At 44.3% G+C, this 18,809-nt stretch overlaps 1 protein-coding gene across 2 annotated transcripts in view; it reads right to left on the bottom strand.

Annotated features, from left to right (window-relative positions):
- PGM2 (phosphoglucomutase 2) overlaps positions 1–18,809 on the bottom strand; it is a 47,047-nt gene that overhangs the window by 11,119 nt on the left and 17,119 nt on the right. For both annotated transcript variants that reach the window (XM_002709269.5, XM_017350648.3), the window contains exons 7-12: positions 7,164–7,353; positions 5,880–5,977; positions 4,609–4,789; positions 4,425–4,518; positions 2,879–3,008; positions 2,086–2,275 (exon numbers count right to left, since the gene is read on the bottom strand). In XM_002709269.5, coding sequence (XP_002709315.3) covers positions 2,086–2,275; positions 2,879–3,008; positions 4,425–4,518; positions 4,609–4,789; positions 5,880–5,977; positions 7,164–7,353 — 883 coding nt within the window. The remainder of the gene's footprint in view (positions 1–2,085; positions 2,276–2,878; positions 3,009–4,424; positions 4,519–4,608; positions 4,790–5,879; positions 5,978–7,163; positions 7,354–18,809) is intronic.

Genomic DNA, 18,809 nt, shown 5'->3' with positions numbered 1-18,809 from the left:
TTCCTCCCAGACTTTACCTCCTATTCACTTTCTCGGAAACTGACAAGAGGATGGGATCTAGGAAAGTAAATATAGAGAGAGGAAGTCATGAGGTCAGACGCGAGGGCTTGGACCCTGGCAACAGCCTGCCCAGGACGACAACTGTGCACCCAAACCAAACAGCAGCTGCTCCTGCCTGGAAGAGGTGCCAGAAAGGAGGCCGCTGGGAACAAGTGGAGCCGACAGAACGGCTGAATCCTTGGACCACGTGGAGAACTCTACTGAGAGGCATTTGACAGAGCTGGGGAGAGCTGGTGACAGTTACATAAAACTCCAGGCAGGGGTTGGCATCGAGGTGTAGCACACTAGTGCGCTGCTTGCAATGACAACATCCCATGTTGGAGTGCTGGTTCAAGTCCCCACTGTGCTGCTTCTGATCTGGTTTCCTGCTAATGCACCTGGGAAAGTAGTGGATGATAACCCATGTGCTTGGGTCCTTCCACCCATAAGAGAGACCAGGATGGAGTTCCTAGCTTCCGGTTTTGGCCTGGCCCAGCCCTGGCTCTTGTGGACATTTGAGGAATGAACCAGTGAATGGAAGAACTCTGTCTCTCACTCTCTCTCTGACATTCTGCCTTTTAAATAAATAAATAAATAAACTTAAAAAAAATCCAACCAAAAGAACAAAGCAATCATTAATTACAAGAAATATGATTCCTTATACAAATAGGTAAACCTAATTAAAATATGCTACCTAGCTAAGCAGCCCACAATACTTACTAGTCATAAGAATAAAAGCTCAGAATCTTATTGAGCTAAAAGCTGTGGTATGCATGTGTTGTGAGGATGGGGAGGGGGGGTGAGGGGTGGGGAGAATACTGGGTGTAGGTGTTAAGATCCAAATTCTTATTTCCATGACAATAAGTGAAAGAACTCTAACACAGGGAAGGTCAATGTGGACACATCATTTAGAAGCTAGCAGGTAAATAAACACTCTGAGAAACAGGTGCAACCAGCTGTAGTGGGTATGGGCACTTGCTTCACCCTAGCCCCCATAATACTATTTATGTGTCAAAATATACCATGTGCAGATGAAAGTAGAAAGTCAAAAGTGGTGAACATCACCGAGCAGGTCTAACCTCTCTTGGGGAGGTTCCGTCTCTACCCACTGCCTGGTCACAAACACTCTTCTGCTGCCCTCAGCCTTTCTTCTTTCAAGTTTAACTTACTGATGTATTGATTTGAAAGGTGGAGACAGAGAAAGACAAAGACAGAGATGCAGACCAAGAACTCCCATCCACTGGTTTAGTTCCCAAATGCCCATACAAGAAGCCAGGCCAAAGCAAGGAGTCCAAAACTCCAACAGGGTCTCCCACATGGATGGCAGGGATTCAGTTACTTGAGCCATCACCTGCTGTCTCCCAGGGTCTACATTAGTAGGAAGCTAAAGATCAGGAGCAGAGCTGGGACTCAAACCCAGGTCCTGGATATGGGATGCAGGTGCCCAACCCATGGCTTAATGGCAACATCAAATGCCAGCCCCTGGGTCTTCTTTTGACTGCCATGGGGGATCCATGTGGCGTGATGAATGCACACCTGCGCTTTATACCTAACAGCTCCCTTATGTACAGAGAGCCGGGTACAACCAGCTAGAAAGTAAAGAGTGGTTTTCAAAGGGTGAACAGTCACCTAGGCACAGCAACACCAGTGCTCAGCCCCCACCCCAGACCCACTCCATCCGAAACTCCAGCTCGGCTCAGGCACTGTGTTTCTCGGTGTTTCCACCAGCCCTCTGTAGAACTCTGACACCATTCACGTCAGCCAGGTTCTCCCCAGAGCATCACCAGCCACACGTGTGACACAGACAGGCTCCACGCTTCTGAGGTTTGCCTCCCCTATGTGTCAAGCGACAGCATCAGCTTAGAGGACGAGGGAGATCCTTTTTATTGCTAGCCCATGGTTTTTAACTTTTCATGTATTTTATATCTCATTATAATTATGCCTAAAATCAGCATCCAGTACTTCTAAGATTAAATGTTAACCTATTCAAATTATTTGCAATGGTAAATAGAAAAGATTTTAGTTGAGAAAGTGAACATTACTTACAGCTTTTTTATCAGATTGGCTATCATCATAGCCAGTCGTAAGGTCCCTAATGGCAGAAATTTCAAATTTGCCACAAGTTTTTGGATAATTATTCTTCCCATCATAGTTTCTAAGGTTTTCAAATAATTTTTTAATGGTGCCTGGATCATGGCAGATAAAATATGAAGCTTTTGTAATATGGTAGCCATACCTATCAAAAAATACAAATTCATGTAAAATGAAGGACAAATAATTCTGTAGTGTATACATAGGACATGTATCAACCAACATAACAAAAAAATCAATGAAACAAATAACTATTTATTATTTTAAAGAAATACCTCAGCATTAAAAAAAAGGTCCAACAATCTACCCCAGGGATTGACAAATGGCTGTCAAATGGGTGTCCAGGTCTGCAAGTCAAAGTTTCATTAGAACACAGCCACATCAAACCTGTAACTTTCTGTGTTGTGCCTGGCTGCCTTAGTGCGACTGAGGCAGAGCTGAGTACTTGCTCCAAAGACTGAACCGATGTGTTATCAATGCAATTCATCTTTTGTGACAATGCACATTAAAAATCACATTTTTCAAACAGCCATTTCTACAAGTAAGAGTCTTAATGTTAAGAATTAATGTCACTGTGAGTGGCAATTATTAATATGTGGTTCAGTATCAAAAGCAAATGATGATCTCTTCATTTTAATGAGAAATAGATTCACCACCAAAGTAAGAACATTAGAAAGACTAGTATCACATGCACGAGAACATGAGCAAACATTAAAAACATGACTTCAATCAGTCAACACAAACTTACTCCACATAGATGGCTTTTAGCTGCTGAGACAAAGACAAATTCTTGGTTGCTAGAAAGCTGGCCAGCTCTGCGCTTATGACAGCGGCACTGACTCCATCCTTGTCCAGAACAAAAGGGCAGCACATGTATCCTGCAGAAACAATGCCACACAGACATCCTTAGGATGGGTTCCTTTGCCACATCCCCGCTATGTCCCAGTACAGGTGGTACAGTTTTGAATACTGGCATGTTTTCTATTTAGCTCAGTGCCTAACACGAAGGAGGCCTTCAAGAAGTACTTGTTGAATCACCTGTGAGGAGACTGTTTCCCCTGTGTTCTCTAGATTCTCTGCAAGTCCCTCCAGCCCACATGAAACTGTTTCTCATGGTTCCAGTCAACAAACAGCTCTTTCATCTTTGAGTCCCAATCATTCTTGGTGGTCACCTGACTAGATCCCTGGTCTAGACACTTTCTGTGGTTACTTAACTAGACCTACACAAGCTACCATAAGCTAAGTTCACTGTCACCCATTTCTTTCACAGTCACTGAATAATGGATTTGCAATTAATATCTGATTAAAAAATACAGGGAAAAATTCTAAATAAAAATGGAATTTGAGTACACGAAATCTGAAAACAAAAGAGTGAACACTGAGCAATTTCGTCTCATTTGCTCCGTTAAAAGAAAGATGGCTGTGCATTTTTCATAGGAAGTAGCATAATAATATTTAACTTTTGTAAAACAGAATTATATAGATGCTTATCTAAGTTACATGTGTAATTTATAAATCTCTTTAAAATATTTATGTTGCTTAATGAATACAACACAGATAGGTTTGCTAAAACATATTACATTGATGTTTGTAAGCTAGTTCATATTTTGTTTTGTATGATTTCCAATTACAAATCCATCTGCAAGTTTTAATTGTAAAACAATCTAATCATCACATTCACTTCATTGAGGAAATATACAAATGTATGTAAATAACTTAATGTGTAATAGTTTTGCAAAATTAACACCTAAAATATTTGGATTCAAATGTGTGAATTTCAGATTTTTATAGCTAGTTCTCCTTTCTGCTCATTTGTGACCAACGGTTCAGGATAGGCGCCCTTCTGGCTGGACTTGGGTCAGCCTTTTGGGCGACCTCTGCTTCATGAGAGCAGCACAACCTTGCCTTCTGCTTCCTCCTGGACAGACCTCAGCACAGGTCCTACTAGCACGTGTGGAGGCGGGTCTGAAGAGCAAACACCATAGTTGAAGAAACATCACAGCTCCCAAAGTACGTGGATTCTCAAGCTGCCAGAGGCCACGTGCAGAATGCCACTGTTTTTAGTCATTAGCAGATGGCCTGATCATTTGCAAGATACTCCTCTTTGCTGGAAAATTTCCAGACACCAGTTTTGGAATAGGACAGTTCAATGCTGCACCCAAGCATGGAGAACCAAAGTAACCCACGCGCTTCTGTTTCACTCCTGATCGTCTGCACCTGAATCTAAGGCTTTTCCAAGTCTACTTACATTCTCTATATTAATCAATTCTATGATCTTCGTTTTTGTTTCTTACCGATAGCTTCTTCAAATGCAAATAACACAGTTTTCCCCTGGTCTGCTAGCTGCTTGGCTCTGTTTCCCATCCACTTAAAGCCAGTGAGTGTTTCCTAAAGAGAGCATGTGAAAGAAAAGACAGGTCTCAGCCCTTCCACAGAGCAAGGGGAAGGAAAACAAACGAGCATGCTCGGATACCTTACCTCGAAATGAAAACCCTCCTTCAAGGCAATGGCCCTCAGGATTTTGGAGGACACGGTGCTGGACAGCATGTACGTGTCTTTGAGGGCACTGTGATCTTGCTTCTTCTCTTTCCAAGAAGTAAACAGCCACCAGCCCAAGAGGGCCCCCAGCTCATTGCCTGAAAACACTCTCCATTCACCACTGAAAGAAAAAAACACCTGCTGGCACTGGCACAGGATGATGATGCAAACAAGGCTCCAGGTGGTTTCTGTGAGCATGTTCTTGCTATTCAGCATGTGCAAATCACTGACCAGAAGTGTAAGGGCAGCCTCTCAAATGTTCAGGTAGCTACCGTGTATCAGCCAGCGTGTCCAGACAAACATCCTGTCTTTGGAGATCACATAAGCCAAGTATGCCAAATATTGGCTTTAAACATCAACAGAAATACGTTCCCAGGTTGCCCCCATTTCAGTTTTGGGTCTGGGCAGTATTGCCAATTCTGAGACAGTGACAGCTCAGCATTCTTTGAGATCAAGCTTAGTCCTAAAGCTGTCAGAACAACGGAGAACAGATGTATGAAGTGTGTTCCTCTTTGTAGTCCAGGGGCCTAGAAGTAAACACCGCATTGCAGCACTGACCACCTTAACTCTGTAAAAGCTGACACAGAAGCCAAACTGTTTTATCATAATCTAAAACCCTGACCTTTCAGTAGGACTTCACTGCCCCCACAGTATCACCTGTGCTCTTGGACATCTTGGACATCCCAAATGGCTCAGGCTCTGCCTGTTTTCAACTTTCTTTTCCACTTCCTTACTACTGCTTTATACAAACTCTATGGTCAAATTTGTCTTAAATGCTGTACCCATACCCCAAAGGTATTCCTCTTGGTCAGTTTAACCTAAATTCAACATTGTCTTGAAGATCCAGCTCCTTATCAAACCCATCAGTCAACAACGAACTGCAAAGCCAGCACTGTGCAAAGCACTTTGCTCTCATTAGCCATGGGAACATTATTTGTAATAATTATGAAACAAGGGAGGGGCACACATAGAAATTTCAACTCCAAATACATGCTGGGTGGATTTACTGTGCATTACGCTTGCCAGTCACGTGATAACCACTCTCCAGCATCTTGCTCTGCTACAGCACTCCACAGGGGGTTGTGTGGGATGATCGGTCACAAAACAAATGGGAAATGTTTCCATATGGGTGCTGTGTCCCAGGAGTATGTTACAGCTGAAGATGTCAGCTCGATATTTTCTCTCCTATGCACCGTCACAATTAAGGTTACCTGTCTTGCTTCTCCGCCACAGCCAGTCTGTCAGCATCTGGGTCATTTGCTAAAACGATTTTGGCCTTGGTTTTGTCAGCCAAAGCAAAGGATAAAGTCTGTAAAAGAGAATGAAATAAAAGATTACTGAAATCATGGACTGAGTAGTGTAATTTTTTTTTCTTATTTATTTTATTTTTAACTTTTATTTAATAAATATAAATTTCCAAAGTACAACTTTTGGATTATAGCGGCTTTTTTCCCCCATAACCTCCCTCCCACCCACAACCCTCCCATCTCCTACTCCCTCTCCCATCCCATTCTTCATCAAGATTCATTTTCAATTGTAATCTTTAAAAGTATCCAGTTCTGGGGCCCTCCCTATGGAACAGCAGGTTAAGCTGCAGCTTGTGACAACGGCATCCCATATCAGAGGGTGGGTTCGAGTCCCAGCTACTCTGCCTCCATTCCAGTTTCCTGCAAATGTGTCTAGGAAGTCAGCTGATGGTGGCCCAAGTACTTTGGCCCTGGTCACCTACATGGGAGAGCTGACTGGAGATCCTGGCTCCTACCCCAGATCTGGCTCTTGTGGCCATTCAGGAATGAACCAGGAAGTAGAGGATCAATCTCTATCTCCCCCCCACCCCCACCCCGCTACGTGTCTCTGTCTCTGTCACCTCTGTCATTCTGCCTTTCAAATAAATTGATAAATAAATCTCTTTTTTTAATTCAGTCCTTAACTAGTTTTTAGGCTGAAGGCTGAATTTTATTCCTGGAGCAGGTGCGGCTGCTCTGATTGCTCAGATGCTATCTTTCTCAGCTAGAAGTCAGGGAATGGGAGCGCCGTGTGTGGCCCGTGCTCGCCCACGTAACCTGCCCAGCAGTGACAGCACGTGTGCGGCCAGACAAGTATTTCAGCCTCACAAACAAACTAAAATAAACTAATTCTTTGCATATCAGTATTACTTTAACCACCATTTAAACACTTCTTATTAGGGAAATGACAATTAAGGAATAACCACCATAATACAATAAAATTCCCTTCAATTACTCTTTCTTTCTGGCAATAAAGAAGGACAGTAAATTAAATTTTAATGAAATTAAATTCAACGAAGAAACCATTTAGATTTCAGCTCTCCTATCTTGATGCTACACTAACCTGAAATCAAGGACTAACAAATACATGTTTCCAATGACAAAGTTAGTTTTCCGGCAACATAATGGATATATAAAAATGTATTTTACTTGACAGTAATAATTTTGAATATAAAAGGTGGATTTTATAGTTCAAAAAAATCCTGTTACCAAGACCCCTTGACCCTCTTCAGGATTTGGGTATTTCACGGTGGGAAACTCAGGATCAGGATCTTTCTGCTCCGGAACAGCCTCAGGGGGCACGAGGTCAAAAGCCTTGAAAGCCGACTGCACGAAGGCGTGACCCACGCCGTGGACGGAGGTGTGCACAAACTTTACTGTGGTCTCCCTGTTGATGTTCCTAGAATCAGACACATCGCAGAAAATGATCAAAGACAGATACAAGCCTCTCACAACTGGAGTGTTTGTGTGTGGGGAGCAAACCGGACTAGACTGAGTTACTGGAATTAAGACTTATTCTATGCATCTGCTCTCCCACAATATGGCGCTGGGAGAGAAGTAAGCAGCTTCTGCACAGCTGCCTCCAGTTCAACCAATGGACTGTAGGACCTGCTCCTGATTGGAGAGCAGCGTGCTCGGCGTGTGGGCAGCCGAGTTGGGATTGGCGGAGGAGGACTATAAAGGAGGAGAGAGACGGCATGCACCGGGAACATCTATGGGGAACATCTAGCTGAAGGAACACCCGTGCAGCCCCCGAGAGACCCGGCCGGCGGTGTGCCGCTCCCCTGCGGAAGTGGGGAATGTGGCCAGGGGGAACTGCCCTTCCACGGAGGTGGAAGGGACAGTAGCCAACCCGGGAAGAACCAGCAGCAAACCCGGGGAGGGCCGAGCAGATGAAAGAACAGCGCAGGGTCCTGTGTTGCTCCTCCACGAAGAGGGGGAGCGACATAATGGTGCCGTGACTCGGATATGAAGCCTAGGCAGGGTTTAGTGTCGTTCCTCCACGAAGAGGGGGAGCGACATAATGGTGCCGTGACTCGGATAGGAAACCTAGAACGGATAGCAAACTTAGGAGGGAAGAAACGGGAAGAACTGGGAAAATACCGGAGAGAGAGACTAGCAAACAGCCTAGGGAAAAGCCGGACGAAAAGGGTGCCGGAAGAAGCTATTGAAAGCCTAGGCATAGATTCAGATATGGACTACGGGGGAAAGCTGGGAGAAATCTCTAAGGTCAAAAGCGAAAGTGAAAGCTAGAACAAACAGACTCGGATACGGACTGTGGGGAGTAGCCAGGAGAAATGAGAGGAATATTGTTGGAAGAAAACTTAAGGAAACATACCGGGTAGAGAAAAATGTTGGGGAGGATGAGGCTGCGAGTGCAGGCCGAGGCGGAAATATAAGCCACCTTGGAATTCTTCAAGTCACCCCGGGGAGCAAGAGGCGAAGATCTGGAACCAGAGGCAGAGACGTGGGCCGCCAGGTTGAAATTCGCCAGGTTAGTCCGGGGAACTTGGACTGAATGCCGGTGGTGGCGGAAACATTCGCGGAAGCCGCCGCGTGCAGAGAGAGCTCGGAGCGTGAATAGATAGGGAACGCTGGCGCGAGGCCGTGGTGCGGGCGCGAAGTGCGTGGAGACCGCGGAGCGTGCGCGCAGAGCCGGGAACCCGCCGGCGGGGCAAGGCGCCGGGAAGCCGTGCAGAGCCATGAAGCTGCCGCGGGGCGAGGTGCCGAGAAGCAGCCTCGGGGCGAGCGCCGCCGGGAAGCCGCAGGGATAAGAGAAACAGAAGTTTAGAAGCAAGATGAGAGAAATAGGAATGCTGGAAGATAGAAGTAAAATGGGAGAAATAGGAATGCCCGGAGATAGAGAAATAGAGAAATAGAAAGGCCTCCCTACAACACTGCAATGTGAGAGCTTAGATTTGGTCTGCCTGATTAAGTGAGGCGATGAGCACCTGGGCGGTTAGCAGCTTATGCGCCACAGGTCACCGAAGACAGGCACTAATTAACATCAGTAAGGCCTCCCCACAATACAATTAGGAGGCTTGGATTCGGTCTGCCTGATTAGGCGATAAGCACCAGCAGGCAGCTCGACCAGAGTATGAGCTGCAGGTCACCGAAGATAGGCACGAACCAACACTAATAAGTCTTCCCCACAATAAGGCAATGAGAAGGCTTGGATTCGGTTTGCCTGATAGGGCTTGTAAGCCCCTGCAGGCTCGACCAGAGCATGCGCTGCAGGGCACCGAACACAGGCACGCATCAGCGCCTAAAAACCTCCTCACAACATGGCGAAGAGAGGACCCGGATTCGGTTTGCCTGATTTGATAGGACTTGTAAGAGCCTGTGGCAACTCTAGCAAGTAGAGCAGAGTGTGTGCCGTGGGACACCGAAGACAGGCGCGTATCAACGCCAAAAAATAAAAAGAAAGGGGGATCTGTGGGGAGCAAACCGGACTAGACTGAGTTACTGGAATTAAGACTTATTCTATGCATCTGCTCTCCCACAATATGGCGCTGGGAGAGAAGTAAGCAGCTTCCGCACAGCTGCCTCCAGTTCAACCAATGGACTGTAGGACTTGCTCCTGATTGGAGAGCAGCGTGCTCGGCGTGTGGGCAGCCGAGTTGGGATTGGCGGAGGAGGACTATAAAGGAGGAGAGAGACGGCATGCACCGGGAACATCTATGGGGAACATCTAGCTGAAGGAACACCCGTGCAGCCCCCGAGAGACCCGGCCGGCGGTGTGCCGCTCCCCTGCGGAAGTGGGGAATGTGGCCAGGGGGAACTGCCCTTCCACGGAGGTGGAAGGGACAGTAGCCAACCCGGGAAGAACCAGCAGCAAACCCGGGGAGGGCCGAGCAGATGAAAGAACAGCGCAGGGTCCTGTGTTGCTCCTCCACGAAGAGGGGGAGCGACATTTGTGAAAGTATAAAAAAGCCAGATTCTTAAGAATGTAAAAAACCAAGGTAATGAGAATATATGTCAACTGAAAATCTTTCCGTTTTATTAAAAACGGAAAAAAAAAAGTTTGGTGCGGGGGCTTAAGTACTGCTTGGAGCACTCGTATCCCATGTCAGAGTGCCTGGGTTCAAGCCTGGCTCTCCTTGTGATCCTAGCTTCCTGATGATGCATACCCTTGGAGGCGGCAGGTGACAGCTTAGGTACTGCTACCCAGGAGGAGGTTTGGATTGAGCTACTGGCCCAGCCGTGGCTGTCGCAGACACTTGGGGAATCAAGGAATCCAATTGCATGAATTAAAATTAAAACAAACAAACAAAAGTACCATCCAAAACAAAAAATATAAAGAAAACACTGCCTGGTCTGATGAAATCTCAGAAGGCCTGCCATGCCTGGGATACCAACTCCTAGGAGGCGAAGAGAACCAGTGTAAAGCTGAAAAAAAAAAAAAAAAGCCAAAATCACTCCATTAATCAGATATGATGCATGCGACTGGCCACAGCTGCCATCTTGGGGGTGGAGTCTATTGTCTGCTGTCCATCTTCTGGTAAGGATGGAAGTCCTCGTGATGTCTGCCCACTTGGCAACAACCCTGGGGTCAGCCTGGGGAGACTCCTGCCAGGGCAGAAAGGTGTTTCAGATGTGGATAGACAAGCCACTGGCAAAAAGAGTGTCCTCTTCCAAGAGCTTCCCAAAAGGAACGCCCCAATGCATAAAGAGTGGCCACTGGAGGAGAGACTGCCCTCTTTTCCGAAGCACTGAATAAACGAGCTACCAATGCATCTCAAGGACCTAGGAAAACAACAGCAAACCAAACCCAAAACTAGTAGGATAAAAGAAATAATTAAAATTAGAGAAGAAATCAACAGAATTGAAATCAATAAAAAAATACAAGAGATTAGCAAAATGAAGAGCTGGTTTAAAAAAAAAACAAAAAACAAAAAACAAAACAAAATTGACACACCACTGACCCAACTAACTGAAAAAAGGAGGAAAAGACCCAAATCAATAAAATCAGAGATGAAAAAGGAAACAACAGACACCACAGAAATAAAAAGAATCATCAGAAATTACTACAACGAGCATAAGCCAACAAAACGGAAAGCCTAGAAGAAATGGATAGTTTCCTGGACACATACAACCTACCTAAATTAAGCAATGAAGACAGAAAACCTAAACAGACAATAACCAAGACAGAACTCAAATCAGTAAAGAAGACCCTCCCAACAAAGAAAAGCCCAGGAGCAGATGGCTTCACTGCTGAACTCTACCAAACTTTTAAACAACTAACTCCAATTGTTCTCAAGCTATTCAAATCAGACAAAAGGGAGGAAATCCTCCAAAATTCTTTCTATGAAGCCGGCATCACCTTAATTCCTAAACCTGAAAGATAAGAAAGAGACAGAGAACTATAGACCAATCTCTCTGATGAACATTGACTCAAAAATCATCAACAAAACATGAGTCAACTGAATCCAACAACACATCAGAAAGATCATTCACATGGACCAAGTGAGATTTATCCCTGGTATGCAGGGATAGTTCAACGTTTGCAAATCAATCAATGTGATACAGCACATTAACAAATTGAAGAGAGGCTGGTGCTGTGGAATAGCAGATAAAGCCACTGCCTGCAGTGCCGGCATCCCATGTGGGTGCTGGTTTGAGTCCCAGCTGTCCCACTTCCAATCCAGCTCTCTGCTATGGGCTGGGAAAGCAATGCCAAAGCTGAGACTGAGCTTCTAAGATCAATTGCATTCACAATAGCTACCGAAAAATCAAATACCTTGGAATAAATTTAACCAAGGATGTCAAAGATCTCTACAATGAGAATCATAAAACATTATAGAAAGAAATAGAAGAAGGTACTAAAAAATGGAAAAATCTTCCATGTTCATAGATTGGAAGAATCAACATCATCAAAATGTCCTTACTATTGAAAGTAATTTACAGATTCAATGTAGTTATAATCAAAACAGCCTGGTACTGGTACCAGGATAGACCAATGGAACAGAATAGAAACACCCAAAATCAATCTAAGCACATACAACTAACTTATCTTAACAAAGGAGCTAAAATCAACCCCTGGAGCAAGGACAGTCTCTTCAACAAATGTGCTGGGAAAACTGGATCGCCACATGCAGAAGCATGAAGCGAGACCTTTACTTTACACAAAATCCACTCAAAATGGACTAAAGACCTAAATCTATGACCTGACACCATCAAATTATTAGAGAACATTGGAGAAACCCTACAAGACACTGGCATAGACAAAGAGTTCTTGGAAAGGCACAGAGGCACAGGTAATCAAAGCCATAATCGACAAATAGGATTACATCAAATTGAGAAGCTTCTGCACTGCAAAAGAAACAATCAGCAAAGTGAGGACACAACTGACAGAATCGGAGAAATTATTTGCAAACTATACAACTGATAAAGGATTAATAACCAGAATATATAAAGAGATCAAGAAACCAAACAACAACAAAACAATCTGGTTAGGAAATGGACACAGGGACTTAAACAGATATTTTTCAAGAGAAGAAATCCAAATGGCCAACAGTAAGTGAAAAAATGCTCAGGATCACTAGCTGTCAGAGAAATGTAGATCAAAACCACAATGAGGTTTTACTTCAACCCCATTAGAATGGCTTTCACACAGAAATCAATAAACAACAAATGCTGGCAAGGACATGAGGAAGAAGGTACCTTAATCCACTGTTGGTGAGAATGTAAACTGGTAAATCTACTAATGGAAGACAGTGTGGAGATAGCTCAGAGGTTTGAACACAGACCTAACATATGACTCAGCTACCCCACTCCTGGGAATCTACCCAAGGGACATAAAATCAGCATATGAAAGGGCTATCTGTACCTCCATGTTTACTGCAGCTCAATTCACAATAACAAAGATATGGAATCAACCCAACTGCCTGTCAAGTGAAGACTGGATAAAGAAATTATGGGGGGCTGGCAGCGCGGCTCACTAGGCTAATTCTCCACCTGCAGGGCCGACACCGTGGGTTCTAGTCCTGGTTGGGGCGCCGGATTCTGTCCTGGTTGCTCCTCCTCCAGGCCAGCTCTCTGCTGTGGCCCAGGAAAGCAGTGGAGGATGGTCTAGGTCCTTGGGCCCTGCACCACATGGGAGACCAGGAGGAAGCACCTGGCTCCTGGCTTCAGATCAGCACAGCGCACCGGCCGCAGCGGCCACTTGGGGGGTGAACCAACAGACAAAGGAAGACTTTTCCCATCTCTCACTGTCTAACTCTGCCTGTCAAAAAAAAAAAAAAAGAATTTAAAAAAATTTTAAAAAAAGAAATTATGGTACATGTACTCCATGGAATATTACACTGCAGTAAAAAAAAAAAAGTCTGGTCATTTGTAACAAAATGGTTGAAACTGGAAAACATCATACTTAGCGAAATAAGCCAGTCCCAAAGGGACAAATTCTACATGTTCTCCCTGACCTGTGATAACTAACAGAACACCTAAAAGGCAACATGTAGAAATGAAATTGACACTTTGAGAGGCAATGATTTTGAACAGCCCCTCTCTTGACTGTTGAGGAACAGCTTTTTATTCTACATTTTTGTTTATCTTTTCCTTTATAATATTTTCCTTTTTCTCTTTCATATGAACCATAGAACTTTATACTTAACATAGATTATACATATATGTATAAAGTTAATTAAAAATAGGTGTTAGTAAAGAATAAGAGTGAGAATAAAAAGGGGAAGAGGAAGTGGGGTGGGAGTATGGGTGGGAGGGCAGGCATGGTGGGAAGAATTACTAAGATCCTAAAGTTGTAACTGTGAAACATATGAAGTTTGTAACTATAAAGTAGTAGAGCCCTATATACTTTCCTCCAGACTTACTTCAAAGAGTGGAATTTAAGAACTTGCCATAGGACCCTAAAATCCCTTAAACTGGCTAATAAAATATCAGCTTAAGTGTTACAAAGATCAAATGGATAGGATTAAGTGGTAAGTGACCATATAGATAGGATCAAATGATAAAGTGATTATATAAATAGGACTAAGTGTTTGGAAACAATAACAGAATTAAAAAGGAGTAAAGGCTACAATATGCAAAGCAGTCCATGCAGCAGACTCATAGAATGATAATCGCTTTAAGCAGCACTCTGATCTCAGAATCAGCCCTTAAGGCATTCGGGTCTGGCTGGAAAGCCCAGAGGGAACATTTCAGGCATGGAAAGCCAAGACACTGGCAAAAAATGTTCTACATTAGAGACCCCTGCAAATGAGACCCCAGTGGAAAGACGTGGCCACCAAAGAAGGATGTACTTTTCTCTGAAGGGAGGCGAGAACTTCCACAAGGCTTATGGCCTTGTTGAGCTAAGAGTGTTATTTGTTAAATAAACAACAAGAATCACTGTACACTAACTTCCCGTGCAAGACTTCTGCCCCCAAAGAGTTGTACTATGAGACTTAATAATAAAACTTGTACTTAAGAATCACTTCCTTTTAGTATTAAATGGAGGACATTATTTTGTCTCATAAGTTATAGTTATATCTAAGAGCTCAGAAAAGATGTAGCATCCTTGGGTTCTTCTTTAAAGACAATTAAGTTTCTAAAGGGAAAGAGGGAGGAAGGAAGGGAAAGGAGGAAGGGGAAAAAAAAGTAAAATCACCTTTGAGAAGCAATAACATAGGACAGCCTTTCTCTAGACCATTGAAGAACAGTTCTCTCAGTTTTTTTAAATTCCACTTTTCTTTTTCTTTCTTGGGCTAAACAAGAGAGGGAGGAGGAAGAGGGCATAGAGTGGGTGGGAGGGAGGGTATGGTGGGAAGAATTACTGTGTTCCTAATGTTGTATTTCTGAAATACATACAAAAAAAAAAAAAAAGGGCAGGTTATGCCATAGTGGATCTTACCCAGGTAAAAGAAGCTCAAGCATTGCCAAGCAATACTTCAGCTTAAAAGGCTGAATTTATTGCATTAATAGAGCACTGCAATTAGGGAAAGGTCAGCAAGTTAATATATATTACAGATTCCAACTATGCTTTCCTTGTGTTACATGCACATGCAGCAATTTGGAAAGAAAGAGTCTTACTAACTGCAAAAAATTCCCCCATGAAATATGGAAAAGAGATATTGACTCTACTTCAGGCAGTACTGGAGCCTTCAGGGGAGGTTGCCATTCACTGTAAGGGACATCACAAGGAAGAGAGCCATGTTAGCAAGGGAAATGCAACAGCAGATAAGGCAGCAAAAAATCTACCGCACAGCAAGTTCTGGAGTTGGCCCTAATACTCAGCTGTAGCAATGAGTGCAGGGCCTCCCTGTCGTGAGTCTGAGATCGAATGGTGCCAACAATGAGGTTATATGAAAGATGCTAGTGGATGGTGGACTTTAGATCTCACAGTTATGCTCCCAAACGGCTCTCAATGTAAAACCATTTAGGAAATACATGACTCTACTCATCTGGGAAGAGGAGCTTTAATGCAAGAAGACTCTCGAGTGTTCGGACGGAAGGGACTAAGTGCTGCCATAAGGGAAGTAACACGTTCTTGCCCACTTTGTTTACAAAATAACTCTGCTGGTCATGTAGGACCACCTACTTTGCTGACTCCTGTACAAAGGAGAGGAACATATCCAGGTGGAGACTGGCAGAGTGACTTTACTAATATGCCTCCAAAGAAGTAATTACAAACATCCTCTAGTTTTTATGGATACTTTCGTAGGATGGATAGAAGCCTTCCCAACTCAAACAGAGAAGACACAGCAGGTGTCGAAAGCCTTGCTTAAGGACACTGTGCCATGCTTTGGACTCCCACAGTCACTCCAGAGTGACAATGGACCTTCATTTGTATCTAAAATAACTCAACGGGTAACTGCTGCTCTAGGAGTTTCTTCCCATCTCCATGCCTCTTGGAGACCTCAGTCACCGGGTAAAGCTGAAAAGGCTAATCATAGTCTTACAAAATTCTAGCTATGCTTTACCTGGAGACCTCAGAAACGAGGCTTAAACTATTGGCTATTGCCCTTCTCAGGATGAGAATAGCACCCAAGACTGCTTTAAAGCTTAGTCCATATGAGATCCTGTATGCAAGGCCTTTCCTCACCTCTGACATCCTCTTTGATTCAGAAATTCAAGATCAGAGGCTTTGATAGAGTATGGTAATAAAGTTCTCCCAGAGCCAGATCCTAAAACTCAAGAGCAGCCTACTTCCCCAGGATTTAGTCTTATTAAAAACTTGGAAGGAAGGATCCCCTTCAGACCAGTTGCAGCCTAAATGGAAGGGACCTTACCAGCTGTTACTGAGCATGCCCCCATCCATGAAACAGGGCATACCAAGCCTGGCGCATTTGTCAAAGATTAAACTTCCACCCCTTGAGTCTTCACAGGTGAACCCGAAAGTCATGTTTGTTTATTCCTGTGAGCCAAAGATCTTAAATCCTTCTTCAAAAAGCAAAATGACACGTAAAGCTCTTTGCTTTTGTCACATCAAAACTGCTGTACTTTTTAAAAAGATTTTATTTATTTAATTGAGAGGGAGAGTTATAGGCAGTGAGAGGGAGACACAGAGAAAGGTCTTCCTTCCATTGGTTCAGCTCCAGCTGTTGCAGCTAATTGGGGAGTGAACCAGAGGATGGAAGATCTCTCTCTCTCTCTCTCTTTCTCTCTCCCTGCCTTTCCTTCTCTCTATATATAACTCTGATTTTCAAATAAATAAATAAATCTTACAAAAAAAAGACAAGGAGGAACATGTGCAGTGATTGATGGAATCTGCCACCTTTACTCAGTCTATGTTTACTAAAAAAGACATTAAAAATCAGGGGCTGGCGCTGTGGTGCAGCGGATTAATGCCCTGGCCTGAAGTGCCGGCATCCCATATTGGCACCGGTTCAAGACCGGGCTGCTCCACTTCTGATCCAGCTCTCTGCTGGGAAAGCAGTAGAAGATGGCCCAAGTCTTTGGGCCCCTGCACCCATGTGGGAGACCTGGAAGAAGCGCTTGGCTCCTGGCTTCGGACTAGCACAGTTCTGGACGTTGCAGCCAACTGGAGAGTGAACCATCGGATGGAAGACCTCTTTCTTTCTGCCTCTCTGCTCTCTGTAACTCTGACTTTCAAATAAATAAATAAATCTTTAAAAAAAAATTAGACTAGGGGCCAGTGCTGTGGCAAGGCAGGTGGGGCTGCTGCCTGTGGTGCCAGCATCCCATTTCGGTGCCAGTTCTAGTCCCGGCTGCTCTGATTTGGCTCTCTGCTGTGGCCTGGGAGGGCAGTGGAGGATGGCCCAGGCACCTGGGCCCCTGTGCCCATGTGGGAGACTCAGAGGAGGATCCTGGCTCCTGACTTCAGATCAGTGCAGCTCCAGCCGTTGCGGCCAATTGGGGAGTGAACCAGCAGATGGAAGACCTCTCTCTCTCTTTGTGTGTCTCTCCTCTTTCTGTGTAACTTTCTCTCTGGTTTTCAAATAAATAAATAAATAAATACCAGACCAAATGGTTTGATGATCTGCACAAGGGGAGCCTATCACTACCCACTAAACATTAGAATATATTCTTTCCATCTTAAAGGGCACTCCACTTGCAATTTGTTTTCTTCCTGTTTTGCCCATGTTGACTGATAAACTTGTGTGGTTCAGAATCAAACGTTTGAAAATAATGACTGTGTGGGGGATGCAGGCATTGGTGATGACTGAAAGTTCTCCAGTGCAGAATGGAGTCATTAGATGAGACAGAGACAAAGAGATTTCTGGGCCTCAGAGAGGCAGGGCCTGCATCCCTGATCAGCAGGAAGCAGCTACAGAAATAGGATGAGTCTGTGCCCTTCAGCATACCCTAAAGATTAAGGCTCAGAAATCTCTGAGTGGGGAATGATGTGGGAAAGCTTAGATAGATAATTTTAAGTTCATGAGCTGGAACCCACAGCTCCTTCGCTCTGTGTTGCCACGTTCATCTATCAATCAGGGGGCCCTTCCCTAGGAAGTACCCCCTCTTACCTGGGACGTGGGGGTGGTACCACCTAAACACTTCCGTTTTTCTAAGCTCCTAAAAAGCTAGGAAGAGTGGAAGTGTGCTCTCTCCTCCACATGGACTCAGGACAAGCAGAGCAGGGTATAATTCCCTTTCTTTGGCTCCCTTTCCTGAAACACAGCCCTAATGGGCCTGCATATTTTTTTCACTTTGTAAATAAAGTTTATTACTCTGCATGCTGTGTTTGGGTCTGTATTTAGAATTCTTCTCTAAGTAAAAGGTAAGAACCTGGAAACTTAATTTAGGCCCTAATGCAGCCCATAACAGTAACACTCAGTGGGTGTGGTCACCCCTTCAGACTGGACTAGCGCCCACGCTCTGTGCTGCACCTGCCCCTCCCGGGTGGTCCAGCAAGAGACAGTGTAGGAACTGAGCTTCTGAAAATTAGGGGCTTCTTGCCCAGGAGACAACTGAGAGTGGTGGGACCTGCAGCTTAGCAGCTTCACACCTGGCAGTGTGTCCTGGGGTTAACCAATGGGCGCAGCGGCCTCTGAAACAAGCCAGGACTAGCAGGAAGGAGACGAGAAAGGGATCCACAAGAAACTAACGGGGGAAAGCAAAGAAGGAACGACCCGCACTCCACACCCCTTCCTTACAGATTGGAGGTCTGTGATACACATGATGGCACTTCAAAAAGGTTGAAAAAGAAAATGGAATTAAAAAGATAAGCTTATTTTGGTATAAAAAAGTTGAAATCTATGCATAGATTTGTTTCATAATATGCATTTTCCATGAACTTTTTCAGTCCCTTCATACATATTTTTACATATGCACAGAAAACTTCTGTAAGATAAGAAACATGCCAGTGTTCCCTACACACACACACACACACACACACACGCACACACACACACACACACACACACTGTCCTTTAGTATCCTCAGGGGGTTGGTTCC

Source organism: Oryctolagus cuniculus, chromosome 2 (assembly GCF_964237555.1).
Source record: "Oryctolagus cuniculus chromosome 2, mOryCun1.1, whole genome shotgun sequence".
In the NCBI taxonomy this organism is placed as follows: Eukaryota; Metazoa; Chordata; class Mammalia; order Lagomorpha; family Leporidae; genus Oryctolagus; species Oryctolagus cuniculus.
The sequence above is the reverse complement of the archived record's forward strand: the minus strand, read 5'-3'. Positions and strand labels throughout refer to the sequence as shown.